Raw genomic sequence first — 15,511 nt, forward strand, 5'->3', positions numbered from 1 at the left:
CATTATCTGTAAATTTTTGTTCTGGAAGTGAACTACTACTTTAATAAAGACTTATTTTTGTACGGTTCCTTGCTCAAGACTAAGGGCCAGTTTTACTAAACGGGGCAAATTAGTGCAAGAGTGCAATTCCAAAACAGAGCCAATGAGCGTGGAAATTTCTGCGGGTTATTTACTGACAATGTGCAAATTAAAGAACACAGACGCAACATCTCATTTCCATAATGACCAATGCAATCTACCAAGCACAGCGCAAATTAGCATAAGGATATTTTCGGATTCGGATATTGTGTTCTTCTGGCATTCAAAATAAATTAATGCGTATGGAAAAAAATCCTCTCCCTTCTACCACATGCTTTCTGTTCTCTGCGGTGCCTCCTCCTAGCAAAAACAAATGCAGCCATTTCAAGTGCAAAATAGTTTAATAGTTGCTTTTTTTGGGGCGTTAAATAATGGCGCAAATGCACAAACGTTAGTAAATTGCGTTGCAAGATTAATTTTAATACTCTCCTCTCATAAATTTTGCGTTTGAAAGGGAAACTCCTAGAAATGCATATTCAATAAGGTCAGGTGCAAACATAACTGTGTCCACGCCTTTTCAGCTCTAATTCTTCACTGTGCATCTTTAGTAAATCCCGATAGTACTATTTTAATGCCAAAAGATGGGTTGTGCTGGCACAAGCTGCTAGTAATTCTGGCCCTAAGTTATGACTTCAAAACATGTTTACCATAGTGCAAGATTGATAATCCAATGCATTTTGACATTTGCATCACATAATCAGCTTTACTTGTATGGCTTTTCTCAGATGATAAACTTGCTTGGTAGCACACCTGGTACAGCATTGAACTTACGATGCAGAGCGCTCAAATATGACTCCTAAAAATGTGGCACAACATGCAAGAATCATATTGCATGCAAGAAAAATATTATATTTGTATATTAAATATATTTATATACAATATAAGTTATAGAAATATATACATGTAAATACATGTAAATATTTTCAAAATATATACTGTATGTATGTATGTGTATTTATATATACATAATAAATATACACAGTACACACACATATGTGACCCTGGACCACAAAACCAGTCATAAGGGTCAATTTCTCGAAATTGAGATTTATACATCATCTGAAAGCTGAATAAATAAGCTTTCCATTGATGTATGGTTTGTTAGGATAGGACAATATTTGGCCGAGATACAACTATTTGAAAATCTGGAATCTGAGGGTGCAAAAAAATCGAAATATTGAGAAAATCGCCTTTAAAGTTGTCCAAATGAAGTTATTAGCAATGCATATTACAAATCAAAAATTAAGTTTTGATATATTTACAGTAGGAAATTTACAAAAAATCTTCATGGAACATGATCTTTACTTAATATCCTAATGATTTTTGCCATAAAAGAAAAATCGATAATTTTGACCCATACAATGTATTTTTGGCTATTGCTACAGATATACCCGTACTACTTATGACTGGTTTTGTGCTCTGGGGTCACATATATTACATAAACAAAAACTTGTATTTTGGATGCGATTAATCATTTTGACAGCACTAATATATGTATGTATATATGCTTTAAGACGGCACAGGAAGCATCCATATATATTTAATATGGATATATACATATATATATATATATATATATATGGATGCTTCCTGTGCCGTCTTAAAGCAATTGCCTCAGGCTCTCTTTCTATACGATGCTTTCAGTCCCACCAAACTAGAATTCTTTTGTAGTGTATATCCTTTCATTTACATTAGTTTGTGCACCACAAAGGCTTTGGTGACCTCCTTTTCAGCAGTAATACGCAGCTCTCAGAGAGAGTGTTTGAATGTTTTTGTAAGCGCACAGGTTGGTGAAGTGGATGCTGTCATTTGCCACAATGGCAGCGCTTTTACAAGCTGTCCTCTGCCCGCCCTTCCCTTTTCAACCTCGCTCTGGCTAGCGGCCCACTCGGCTACTTAGTCCAATCACGCCACCTCTTTTATCCAGCCCTTCTTCCTGTAAAAGCATTAGCATAATGCAGGAATCCTGCAGAAATCATAAATAATAGGGTGCCTGTCTTATAAAACCCACTCCGCTCGATTTATTGTCAGCCGTGTCAAGGTATCGTGTACCTCCTCGATGCCCCATGCTTTTAGCTCTAATGAGAATGCTGCTCCCGGGTGTGTGCATGAGTGATTTAAACTGGGATGGGACAGACTGATTGGACAAGTCCTCTCTAAACTAAATCATATGCCAGGAAGATGTCTGGATCGTCTTTTCTGTCTAATTGGACCGTGGGCTCTTTGTCCTGGGACCGTGGTGGCTTGCTGAAGCACTGCTGCACCTTGTTCTTATCCTCTACTCAGCGCTCTAACCAACGCACTTGCATCCCATTCAAAACACTCCACAGCTGTAAACTAAAAGAGGACAAGAAGCAAGGGAAACGAAACAAAAGCAAACAAACGCCAGTTGAAGTTCAGTTGCTCAGTTGGTCCCATTCATGCATTCTTAAATTAAGGAATGCACTGGATATATTGAAGTGTCATTTTTGGCACCAAACATAATAAAAAAATTAGTTTTTCTAAACTGGTTTCCCAAACAGTCATATTGTCTTCCATTGTTAGGACAAACAGGTAATCGCTCATTAATTAATTTCGCAATGGTGGGTCAGTTAAGAAAATTTACCAGCCATAAATTCTTCTTAGCAAGAAACTGTGTAATGCATTATTTATATTAAAATTTATATTTTTGTCCCTGTGCATATTTTTCTAGCATATTAGTGACAAATAGTGCAGGTCGTGTGTCACTCACAGATGAGACAGTCTCCATTTCTCCATAAAACGCCACCTGTTACAAAATATGAAGGCACATAGTGATTTTGACCACTTATTTGTGAAATATTGAAAAATATTTTCATTTTTGGTAGCTTAACGTGAGGAATATTTCACATATGTTACCACACTTACCACTGAAGTAAAAAATAGAACATTTAGACATTAGTTCCCGTCAGTAGACAATATTTGATTTAAATATCTCACATTGCTCACTCTATTTCAAGGGTAAGTGATGTAAACCATGTGTTATGTTGCAGATCTTAATAAAGTTGCTGACCAGCTGATAATAATGTGAGTTTTTACATGCTCAATGATGCCAACAAACAAATGACTTCCTGTGTACTGGGATAGGAGTAACTGTGATGGGACAGCGTTTGAACACTGAAAAAAATAAATAAACCACACTGCGTTATTGCATGGTTTTTATGATGTTTATGGTTGTTTTTACAGAAGCTAAAGCCCACAGCAGTTTCTATGTGTTCTGTAAGACGGTCTGCAAGGCCATTCAGCCTGGAAAACTACGTGTTCACTGCAGAGACTGCAAACAAGGCACTCTTACTCTCAGCAGGGTACGTATATGTGCACACAGTATATGCTTCTGTGATATCTCTTAACACCTAGTCTTAACTATCCACTTTGCATAGAAACTTACTACTTAATTCAAAGATGCCAATTTACTAGTGTCTTTTTTGTTTGGCATACAGAACCCATTTAGATACAATTAATACACAGAAGTTGATGTCACTTTTATTCTCACCTTTATTTAAACTCTTAAAAATAGTTTATTTTTTGGCTTATGTGGTTCCATGAAGAACCTTTGACACCCATTGAACCTTTTTTTACTACACAAAAAAGTTATTTAGAGCAAAATGGTTCTTTAGATAATTAAAACGATCCTTAAAGTGGGAAATCCTTTAAATCCATAAATACAATTGGCCTTAAAGGGATAGTTCACCCCAAAAAATTACCCAATGATTTACTCACCCTCAAGCCATCCTAGGAGCCCTGCTGTCTTGTGAACACGTGTACGACAGTTAGTGGAAGCTAGAGATTACGGTTTATAAAGTTTTAAATATTCACTTCACTTCACTTCAAAAGGCCTTTATGAACCCCCAAAACCATATGGAGTATTTTTTATGATGGATGGATGCACTTTTTTGGGTCTCAAAATCTCCATCCCCATTCACTGCCATTGTAAAGCTTGGAAGAGTCAGGACATTTTTTTAATATAACTCTGATTGTATTCGTCTGAAAGAAGAAAGTCATGTACACCTAGGATGGCTTGAGGGTAAAGGTGTAAATCATGGGGTCATTTTTGTTTTTGGGTGAACTATCCCTTGAAGGTAATCAACAGTAAAGTATTTTCATATTGAAGAATTGTGATTTTTAGTTTTTTTATTTAGGGTCATTGATGTGACACTCAATTCTAACTATTAATTTATTAAAATTAAATTAAACATGAATTTCATACATACAACCATTTGAATGCACCTTTTGCATGATAAGCATGTTTTTTATTTCTGAATTAATATTCATAAATGGGGAATAAAGTAAAATTGTTATACATATGTCTTAATTTTTTTAATTATTATTATTATATTTGTAGAAAATATTATTTTATTTTATATTACTATGTTTGAAAAAATATATATTATATATATATTATTATATATTATTTCTTTATTATGGATAATTGTACCATAATAGTTAGATCCTTGCAACTCTGGTTAAATCACTCGTTTTAAACAAGCTGTGGTGGGTTATTCTAATGCATCCTCATGCTCCAGCCACAGAAACTGCATCAATGAATGATGACTGTAGGGGAAAAGCCTGCTTATTATGCTTATTGCTGTTCTTTAGTCCACATTCATAAGCGCTTTGAGACAAAAAAAAATAAAAATACCCAGAAACATTTGCTCGGTTGCCCCAAGTCTCATAACTAACTAACAGTGACACTTCTTAGCCTAAAGTATGAATACAGAACAGCACAAACCCACGTCTCGCTGCCCCCACACGGCTGTCATAAGCCCCATCCCTCCGTAGTTCCGCCCGTGGCCTGTTTTATCTTTCGGTCCGTATGGACTTTCTGTCCCAATGCGTGGGCAGCATTCCCACCTCTCCGCATTCTGTCGCTGTTTGGGAAGGCTGACTGACACGTCGCTAAGCTGCACCTGCCTTTTCTTTCCGCTCGCGGTGGTCTTCGGCGCTGAGAATCTGTTTGTCCACTGTCTCGGTGCCAGTGCTGCCCCATTCCTTTGCCAATCTTGTGATGCGTCTGGCTCTTAACATCCTCGGGCCTGTAACAGGTTCCAGCTCTTCTCATCTAACTCTCTCCAGATAACTTTCTCCAAATATGCTGAGGAGAAGAAGACGGCAAAGTTTACGCACTCGCTGTCAGAACACTTCATTCGAACCTTTGGAGATGTTGGACTTAGCAGCACTTTCAATCAAATACATTCATCTCCATCAGCAACTCCTAGCTTAAACATCCAGCTTGGGCTTTTAACAGATTTGTGTGCATGATGTAGACACTTTTACACCAGGATCTTCAAAACCTACATCGCTGAATTAGGCCTTTAGGGGGAAAACCTGCTTGTTATTGCTGTTACGAGTTTCTTTGCGCTTTGAATATTAATAGAAAATAACCTTGGCTTACATCTCTCCAGAACACAATTATGAGAAATACAGTTTTGACTACATTGCTGGCATTATAAATATCTCAATGTGCCCTAAGGCCTTAAGTAGAAGTTTTAATTATTATGTTCGGGTTGTTCCCATAGTAATGAAACCCCCAGCCCCATAGATATTACATTACAGGCTTAGCATTTCAGATTTAATATTTGTCGTACATTGTGTATCAAGTTGAGCTATTTGGTTGTTTTTTTCCATAAAGTTTGCCTAAAAATGGAAATTATGTAACCATTTACTCACCTCATATTGTAATACATTATTATGTTGTATTTTGTCTGTGCACATAAAAGAGGACTTTTTGAAGAAAGTGCACTGTCCTTATTTTAAATTACATCAGTTGCTTGTCAAGCTCCAAAAAGGACTATCAACACCAGAAAGGTTGTAAAAATAGTACATATGACTAGTGACACAAGTGTGATGAGTAGGCTGAAATATAAAAATGTATTCTGTGTATGCAAAAATGTATTCAAAACAATTATAGGAAAAGGTATGTTATTCAAAGTCAAAAGCAATAGTGAAGTCAAAAGAATATATGGAGCCAATGGTGGACAGTAATGAAGTATTTTTACTCCATTAACTGTACTTAAGTACTATTTTCAAGTATCTGTACTTTATCAGAGTATATATAGTTCAGTTATGACAATCTAAATGGCACAGGCTGACGGGTTGTTAACGTAACTGATGATATTCAGAGAGTTAAATGACTTGGCACAAGCTGATTGGTTCATGCTGCATATGCACCCATTGAGCTTACTGCCTTGCATTTATATGGCTGGCTAGCATTCACTTGAGATTCCTGCAGCGCGCTTTCAAAGTTTCTCTGAAACCCTCCACCTTCCCAAGCTCCACCTGTATAGATCTGCTACGGGGTTATTTTATATGCTATTTGTGCAGCAGCAGTATGTCTTAAATAGTCATGGCATCATATCACCATATGCATTGGCAGTAACAAGTTCCTGTACTTGCTTGCAGCAGCAATAATCTACAACTACAGCAATAACCAACAGCAGCAGCTTAGCAGATCTGTTCCGCAAAGACCAAATACATTAACATTGTCATGTATATTACCATGCTAAAATCTTCCAAGAGTTCTCATGATTGAAATATTTTTTAATTTTAGAAGCTTTTACTTTTGCTTCACTACATTTGAAAGCATAATATATACTCTTTACTAAACCTCATTTCTTAAAAACGTGTCATTTCTCATTATTTTGAACTAGAGAAATCGAGTTCATCCTCTTTAAATCAGGTCACGACTCAAGTTGTCCATTAACTAAATCTGTTGTAAAAAGGACGAGCTGTTAAAACCCGGTGTTAGAAAAGCTTGAATGCAAACATGTCCATGTGTGTATCAACGGGGTATGCTTTATGTAAAAGCAAGACAAAACTTTAAAATAATGCAAATTAATGCCCATGCATCTTCCCAGCTGCCGAAGCAGTTTCAAATGATTTTCAAACTAGTATATTTGCATAGCGTTCTTCTTAAAGTTGTATACATTTTGCCCTATGTGACATCTGTTTTTACAGTATATTGTTTGTCAACACACATATTTAGGTTTTCCTAATACTTTTTTTTTTATTGCTTGATGTATTGTAACCTGAATTGATATTTTAATATATTTATTGTTTTGATAGTGTATGAAAACTCGCTAATCGCTAACCCGACGTCCCGGGGCTATTGTGTTTTCCAGTCGGGCTACCAAAATGTTTCACCACCCTGCCCGACGAGCTATCTTGAACGGTGATATAAAATTCCTTCCTTGATTTGCATTGTTCACTAGCTTGTAGGGGTAAAACGGATCGTAGTTGATCGTTTGCACGAGTTTCTAATTCTTTAAACCATTCACGCGAATTCGGAGCTGCGCGCACTCATTCAAAGCGCGCACAGAGAGCCGCGTTTCAGGCAATGCACGTAGACAGAATTGATTCCTCTTTCGCGTATCCTTGCATCTGAATGAACACATGTACACAAAATTATCTCAAAATAACTGTCTCGGCAAGTATTCTCGTAAACAAAGTCGGTTGTGTCTTAAGTGAACGTAAACGGTGGAGAAAGAAATCTCAAGTGCATCATTATATTGGGTCCATGCATTCGGTCTTAAAGGGGTAGCAGCCTATAAATACCGGCTGTTCCATTAGTGCCACCTGCTGTCAGAGTGACATTTGCGTCTTATTCACAAAGCTATAATCAAACCGTTCTGTTTTTGCTTCAAATTTCGAAATTATACAATCTAATTGCAATCTAAATAATGTATAATGTATTTAGCATCTTTGTTTGGATCGTGATTAAAATGCAGTGGTTGCCTCTGATTTTAAATGGAAAGAGCACAGCCAAAGCATTAGTTTGTTTATATGAAGAGATTTATTTTATTTGTATTTAATTATTTAATTTGGGATTTGTTTTAAAATTTCAGGTTAGTTTTATTATTTGACATATTTCAATTTCACGAATAAATGTGCAGCATTTTGTTGGAGAAATAATAAAAGGACACCTTTTCATTTATAATTTGTCTAAAATCTAATTTTGTTAAAAATAAAAGTTGTGAGAAATTGTATTGTGAAATCTGTATCGAGAATCACATCGCATCGTGAGTTGAGTGAATCATTACATCCCTATATGCTACTAGTTTTTGCTGCGGTATCAAAAAAGTATTCTGTTATTTAAATAATAATGAAGCATATTTATTTTTTGCTCATCTGCAAAATGACCCGATCTGTTACTCAAAATCTGTTATGATAATGCAATATGATCCGAGCCGTGGGTTTTGTGATCCATTGCACCTCTACTCTCTTGACTTGTTATTTGAAGAAAAAAAGCGATCACTGAAGTTTTCAATCATGCTGATTTGGCCGCAGTGAAGTTCAGCCGATGTCTTTCTTTTTTTTTATTATTATTCAGGCTACTTAAATTCAATTTGGGCTACCAAAATCTGAAGAATGTCTGCCTGAAGGGCTACCAGCGATTTCGAAATTTTGCGAGCCCTGAGTTGGTGCCCTACGCAAACTGCGTACTCTGCATATAGGGAGCGGCGGTACTGCTCTGACCCTCCCATAGACAGCCAGGATCCTTACATAATCAAGGTCCAGAAACAAAGCAAGGAGATCTGTAAAATAATCCATGTGACATCATGGGTTCAACCGTAATTTTACAAAGCTACGAGAAGCTACTGAACGTAAACAGCGTATGCTGTTCTGTGTTCTGCGCATGGCGCATGGTGGATACTCTCCAAAATGGCACCAGGGTGATGCGGAGGAGACAAATTGTTGAATAAAGTCGTTTTTTTTTTCTTTGCATACAAAAACTATTCTCGTAGCTTCGTAAAATTATGGTTGAACCCCTGATGCAGAGATGGGCACTCGAGTTAGTGACTCGGACTCGAGTCGCATTTTTATAGACTTCAGATTCGACCTGAAATGACTCAAGACTTGACTGGACTCGAGGAAAAGGACTCGTGGAAAATGTAAAAGCAACTCGAGTCTTTTATCCTTAAAGTTACTCAAAATCTGTTATGATAATGCAATATGATCCGAGCCGTGGGTTTTGTGATCCATTGCACCTCTACTCTCTTGACTTGTTATTTGAAGAAAAAAAGCGATCACTGAAGTTTTCAATCATGCTGATTTGGCCGCAGTGAAGTTCAGCCGATGTCTTTCTTTTTTTTTATTATTATTCAGGCTACTTAAATTCAATTTGGGCTACCAAAATCTGAAGAATGTCTGCCTGAAGGGCTACCAGCGATTTCGAAATTTTGCGAGCCCTGAGTTGGTGCCCTACGCAAACTGCGTACTCTGCATATAGGGAGCGGCGGTACTGCTCTGACCCTCCCATAGACAGCCAGGATCCTTACATAATCAAGGTCCAGAAACAAAGCAAGGAGATCTGTAAAATAATCCATGTGACATCATGGGTTCAACCGTAATTTTACAAAGCTACGAGAAGCTACTGAACGTAAACAGCGTATGCTGTTCTGTGTTCTGCGCATGGCGCATGGTGGATACTCTCCAAAATGGCACCAGGGTGATGCGGAGGAGACAAATTGTTGAATAAAGTCGTTTTTTTTTTCTTTGCATACAAAAACTATTCTCGTAGCTTCGTAAAATTATGGTTGAACCCCTGATGCAGAGATGGGCACTCGAGTTAGTGACTCGGACTCGAGTCGCATTTTTATAGACTTCAGATTCGACCTGAAATGACTCAAGACTTGACTGGACTCGAGGAAAAGGACTCGTGGAAAATGTAAAAGCAACTCGAGTCTTTTATCCTTAAATACTTATATAACTAATATTCAAAAGGCGGACGGTCCGCATCCCCACCCCGGCATCCATCCGGACCGCGATCCATAACACAGCACCATTTTAAGTGAGCAGTGCGTCAAAACAGCGGAGCGGATCACATAACAAGTAAAATTATGGTTGAACCCCTGATGCAGAGATGGGCACTCGAGTTAGTGACTCGGACTCGAGTCGCATTTTTATAGACTTCAGATTCGACCTGAAATGACTCAAGACTTGACTGGACTCGAGGAAAAGGACTCGTGGAAAATGTAAAAGCAACTCGAGTCTTTTATCCTTAAGTACTTATATAACTAATATTCAAAAGGCGGACGGTCCGCATCCCCCCCCCGGCATCCATCCGGACCGCGATCCATAACACAGCACCATTTTAAGTGAGCAGTGCGTCAAAACAGCGGAGCGGATCACATAACAAGCGCTCGGGATCGTTTATGGTAAATATCTTTCAGTGCTATATCCTCTAGTATTTTTTTTATCAAAAGCCAAATGTGCTTTATTCAAGCTCTTTCAGCTCCGTGTGCTTTCTCTCTCTCTCCGGACACGCGCCGGTGCCAAGTTTAGAGCTGCGGATGATGCGGTTATTTTAACAACAACAGAAACAACAAAACACAGCTACAAATATATATTTTTCATACTATCTATTTATCTATCTATAACCTATGACTCTGACTGTTCAAAACAAGCTACATTGTTTTTAGATAATGCTTTTAAGTAGGCTAAAATATTAAAATAGTATAGATTTCAGGAGGAAAACCCTGAACAGAAACAGTATTTTTTCTGTCACATGGCCTCGCATGTATCTAAATGTAAAAAAAAAAAAATTCATACCTCTACTTAGAAGAAAATACAGAAGTATAGATTTATACTATTTTAATATTTTAGCCTACTTAAAAGCATTATCTAGAAACAATGTAGCTTCAATAATCAAGACGTTCTCATCTGCAGAAAAGAAAGATAACTAGCAATTTCAAAGTTCTATACTAGCCAACAACAATTTTCCCAATTATAATGAAATTATTATTTTGAAATGTTCTTAACCTACAGATTAATAATGCTAAATGTAGATCACAAACGTCTTGTCACATCTGTTTTGAACAGTCAGAGTCATAGGTTATAGATAGATAAATAGATAGTATGAAAAATATATATTTGTAGATCACGGCACCTTGGAACTTTAATTGAATACCCCTGACTTACATAACAAAAAAATACTTTATTTGTATGGTTTTGTAATATCTGTCACATATTTCCTTGTGTGTCATGGTAGATTGGACTCTTATTATAGTTTTGAACATTGCCTATAAATAACAGGATGGATGTACATTAACCTTACATCTTAACACCCTTTTTTTTTTACAAAGCAGATCATAGAATATATATTTTGTCTATAGCCTATAAAACAGCTTCGTAAATAGGAAGATTTCAATACATGAGGATTCTTAATGAGATTTTTTTAGCAAGTCATTAAATGACTTGAGACTCGACTCGGACTCGTGACTAAAGACTCAAGACTTGACTCAGACTCCAGCGATAAAGACTTCAGACTTGACTCGGACTCCAGGTTAAAGACTTCAGACTTGACTCGGACTCCAGGTTAAAGACTTCATCTTGACTCGGACTCCATGTTAAAGACTCGAGACCTGACTCGGACTCCAGGTTTTTTCTTCTTTTTCTCCCTTTTTATGTATTTGGTGTATTTTAAATATATGTATGTGTGTGTTGAGTGTTGTATATGTGAAGCACTACGAAAGTCTGAAATAATTGCCCCAAGGGGATTAATAAAGCTCTAAACTAAAAAAAAAACTAAAACTAAAGACTTCAGACTTGACTCGGACTCCAGGTTAAAGACTTCAGACTTGACTCGGACTCCAGGTTAAAGACTTGTGAACATCTCTGCCCTGATGTCACATAGACTACTTTACCGATGTCCTTGCTACGTTTCTGGACCTTGATTGTGTAAGGACACTTGCTGTCTATGGGACGAGAAGCGCAGCGTCGCGCCACGTCTTTAAAATTCAAATACTTTATTTTCTATGAGTGTAGGCACATTGGCGGCACCGTTCGGCGTCTGTCCGCGGCGCCCAGCTACGTCGTGTTATACTTATAAGAATTGTTCTAGACCAGCGGTTCTCAATTCCAGTCCTCGCGTACCCCCGCTCTGCATGTTTTGCACGTCTCTCTTTGTTAACACACCTGATTCAGATCATCTCGTTAGAAGTGAGCTCCATGCATGAACTGTGTTCCGACTGACGTGGTCCCTACACAGTGTCCATTGCTCCCTAGTCCCTGAGCAGGGGAAATCTGTTGAAGTTTACTTCACTTCGGAATATTCATTTACAGATTTCAGTGTTTCCCCTAGGTTTACGGCTTTGGGTTTCTGGACTCCTTTTTAATGGTTTAATTACATTTTATTAATCAAAAAGCATGTGTAATTAATTAAAATCATGAAACTTAAACAATTTAACATAAATGTATTAAAAGTTTAACAAATATTCTATGTGTAGGGCCCTATGAAATGTTTTATTTTTTCCAACCTTATGTTTTATTGTTACCAAATTCTGTTTTAGCATGTCTAATTACTTGAACGCATAAAACAAGTTTCATTTATTCTTACAATAGCCTTGAGATTTTTTTTGCTCAGAAATTCTGTTGTGTATTTAATTTTTTTTAAAGGCATAAAACATTCATTTAATCTATCTTTTAAGTAATGAAAATTAAACAAATTAATTTTTTTGGAAAATAAAGGTAATTTAATATTACAATTAAAACATTGACGAAATATTGTATGCTTATTCCTTAAAAATAAGGTTTTAATCATTTTAGTAGTAGTAGTAGTAGCAGCCTGTTACGTACATTCTACTGAACAATAGTAATATATTTCTGCCGCAATGTCTTCAAGTTAAACCAAACTTTTATTTTGACGGGTTGGCGTTAATACCTTTACATTTCTGTGTGTGTATGACATGATGATAGTTTTACTAAAATGAAACGGTCAAATGCTCATGAAGTGACTCTCAGAGCAGTTCTGAAGATGTTGCTCATGTATTTATGTCCTCATTAGTGAGAAGACAGAGGTTAATATCACCGGAAGCGTCACGAGCGCTTCAGTACGAGTACTACACAAAACCGTGCGTCTGCGCCGTTCATTAACACAGAGACACGCAGAATTCATATTTAAATATGAATCGTTTTGCGGCTTAATATTTACAAATACTAGTGGGAGTGGGCTCACTTGTGTGTGTGTGTGTGTGTCAGGCGGAACTCCGCTGTGCGCGATACAGAGAGCGTGACCATAACGTAGAGACTTAAATGACATGCCGTCGTGTAAATAAGATAAATAACATAAGGCTATTTATTTTGCTTAATAAAATAACAAGGTATATACCTGTTCTATAGGAAAGGTAACTTTAAATGACTTCTGTTGTGATCTGACGCTATAGAGAAAATATAATTAAATAAAATTAACTTGATCTTCAAGGGGGGCGGGGGTGCCGTTGGGGGGCTGGGCCGCCCCCCTAATATAATGGCTGGGGAAACACTGGATTTGCGCTGCGCCGCTGCCTGCAGTGTCTTCACACACATACGAAACTTACTAGAGAAGCATGAAGTGGGACATAATATACCTCTGTAAATTAATACAATTTAAATTCACGTCTCGCACACTTAAAGCCTCGCCCCTCCCCCCCCCCCAACCATTCCAATTTCTGTAGGTGGGAATTATTTGTAATGATATTCTAATGAGCCGCTTTGTGATATCACAAAGCCCGGAAAACAAACGCTGTAGTCCAAACGAGCCGTTCGTTATAGTTCTTGAAATAATAAAAAAAAACGAAATATCTCACTTTGGAGTGGACTTTGATCTTTTTAATGCCCAACCATACACACTACACACTGACTAAAATTTAAAAAGTGAGATTCTGATTGGCTGTCAATATTTTTATCGTTCATCAGCTGGAAAAAATTGTTCTGAAAGTGATTCCAATTATATAGTTTCTCTGTGCCTTTATCATTATAGCTGTGGTGTGGACCCTGCTATTCTTTAATATTGAGAAAGATTTTTAGAACTATATCTTTATCGTTATCGTCCTTATTGTGAACTGGCCTTTATGGTCACCAAGGCTGCAATCATTTGAACAAAAATACTGTAAAAATGGTCAAATATTATTCCAGTTCAAAATAACTATTTTATATGTTAATATATTTTTTAAAAACAATGTATTTATATCATGGCAAAGCTGAATATTCAACATCATTACTCCAGTCTTCAGTGTCACATGGTCCATATTATTATTTTTAGTAGTAGTATTACTGACGTGTGGAAGTATTTTTTGATGATTCTTTGATGAATAGAAATTTAGTTCGAGCTGAATTTGTTTCAGAACATAATTTATTTGAACTAAAAATCTTTTGTAAAATGATTAATGTATATTAGTTTTATAGTTTATATACTTTATCAGACATATCTAATGGATCTTGAAACAAAAACATGGGATGTTTCTCATAGGATAAAAATGCTCTGAAATTTTGTCAATTAAATGTCTTAATTGTGCCTATAATGTAACTGCAGTTGATATTTTAACCAAAGATGGTTTCTTATCTAAGCAGAGATTGATGTCACTGTGATTACTACACTGTTCCCTCCATGTGTTCAAACACAGAGTATTTGCGGTGTGTGCTTTAACCCTGTTTTCTCTGGATGTGTGCCATGTTTGTGTTTTTATTGACTTCAAACATCTATAATTGAGTGCGATGAACTCGAGCGCAGTCGACCAATCAGGGCTTTGAGTTGGGTCGGTGTGTATCAGATGGGTCTCTGCTGGATACAGGAAGTAGAATCCACACAGCTGGCTCACAGACACAGCCCTGTTTGTTAAACAGTAATGTAATTAAGGCTTTGTGGGACTGCGATGTTGATTCTCCTCCATGGAGAAAAAAAAGAAACGTCCTGAGAGGGTGGGGAGGTGAGACTGATGTGAACAATGCGGGAGGTGTGTTGTTGAATAATTAATCACCGTTTTTCTCATTAATCATTTACACTCGCAGCAGTGCATGTGTGAGCGTGCGTTTGTTTTGAGCCGACGCACCGGGGGTCTGTGTGACCTTTCCTTGCTGTCTCTAAGCAGGTGTCTTCGTGTAATCTCTGGGCTCCTCCACCACGGCACGGCGGTTTCATCCCTCCGCCCCTCCCTTCCCTTCACCCCCTCCTGCTCCCCCTGTGGGCGAGTAATGATTTTCTTAACCTTTTCTCTTGCTTATTAAGGGCCCTGTCAGAATGTTTAAATGCTTATGCTAATCAGGCACGGTTGGAGTTCGGGTTGGGGGGGGATGTTGTCCCAAAACAATTATGGATGGAGAGAGTGTCTTAATCTGGCAGAAGGACAAGGAAGAGTGTGTGACGGAGGTGGCAGGTAGAGAAAGAGGACGGTGTGATGCTGGTGATTTTTAAAGGGATAGTCCACTCTGAAATGAAAAACTATCATTATATGGTCTTCTTTCATGTCGTTTCAAACCTGCATTGATGTTTTTAGTAGATTTTTGCAAAAAGGAATCTCTTTACACAACACTATGTTCCACAAAAGTATTTTTGTACATGTTTTGGTTGTTTTAGGAGTTCTACAGCCATGATCACTATGAACTGTTGTTGCACATTATGACTAAGATTCTTCAGAATGTCTCTGTGTTTCAGTGGGGGGGG

At 37.4% G+C, this 15,511-nt stretch overlaps 1 protein-coding gene across 1 annotated transcript in view; it reads left to right on the forward strand.

Moving 5' to 3' along the window:
* Nucleotides 1–15,511, forward strand: part of prkn (E3 ubiquitin-protein ligase parkin) — a 188,194-nt gene that overhangs the window by 86,565 nt on the left and 86,118 nt on the right. Inside the window, exon 4 of the mRNA XM_016273888.1 lies at nt 3,283–3,401. Within this exon, the coding sequence (XP_016129374.1) occupies nt 3,283–3,401 (119 nt within the window). The remainder of the gene's footprint in view (nt 1–3,282; nt 3,402–15,511) is intronic.

This window comes from Sinocyclocheilus grahami, unplaced genomic scaffold (genome assembly GCF_001515645.1).
Source record: "Sinocyclocheilus grahami isolate Dianchi unplaced genomic scaffold, SAMN03320097.WGS_v1.1 scaffold82.1, whole genome shotgun sequence".
Taxonomy (NCBI): domain Eukaryota; kingdom Metazoa; phylum Chordata; class Actinopteri; order Cypriniformes; family Cyprinidae; genus Sinocyclocheilus; species Sinocyclocheilus grahami.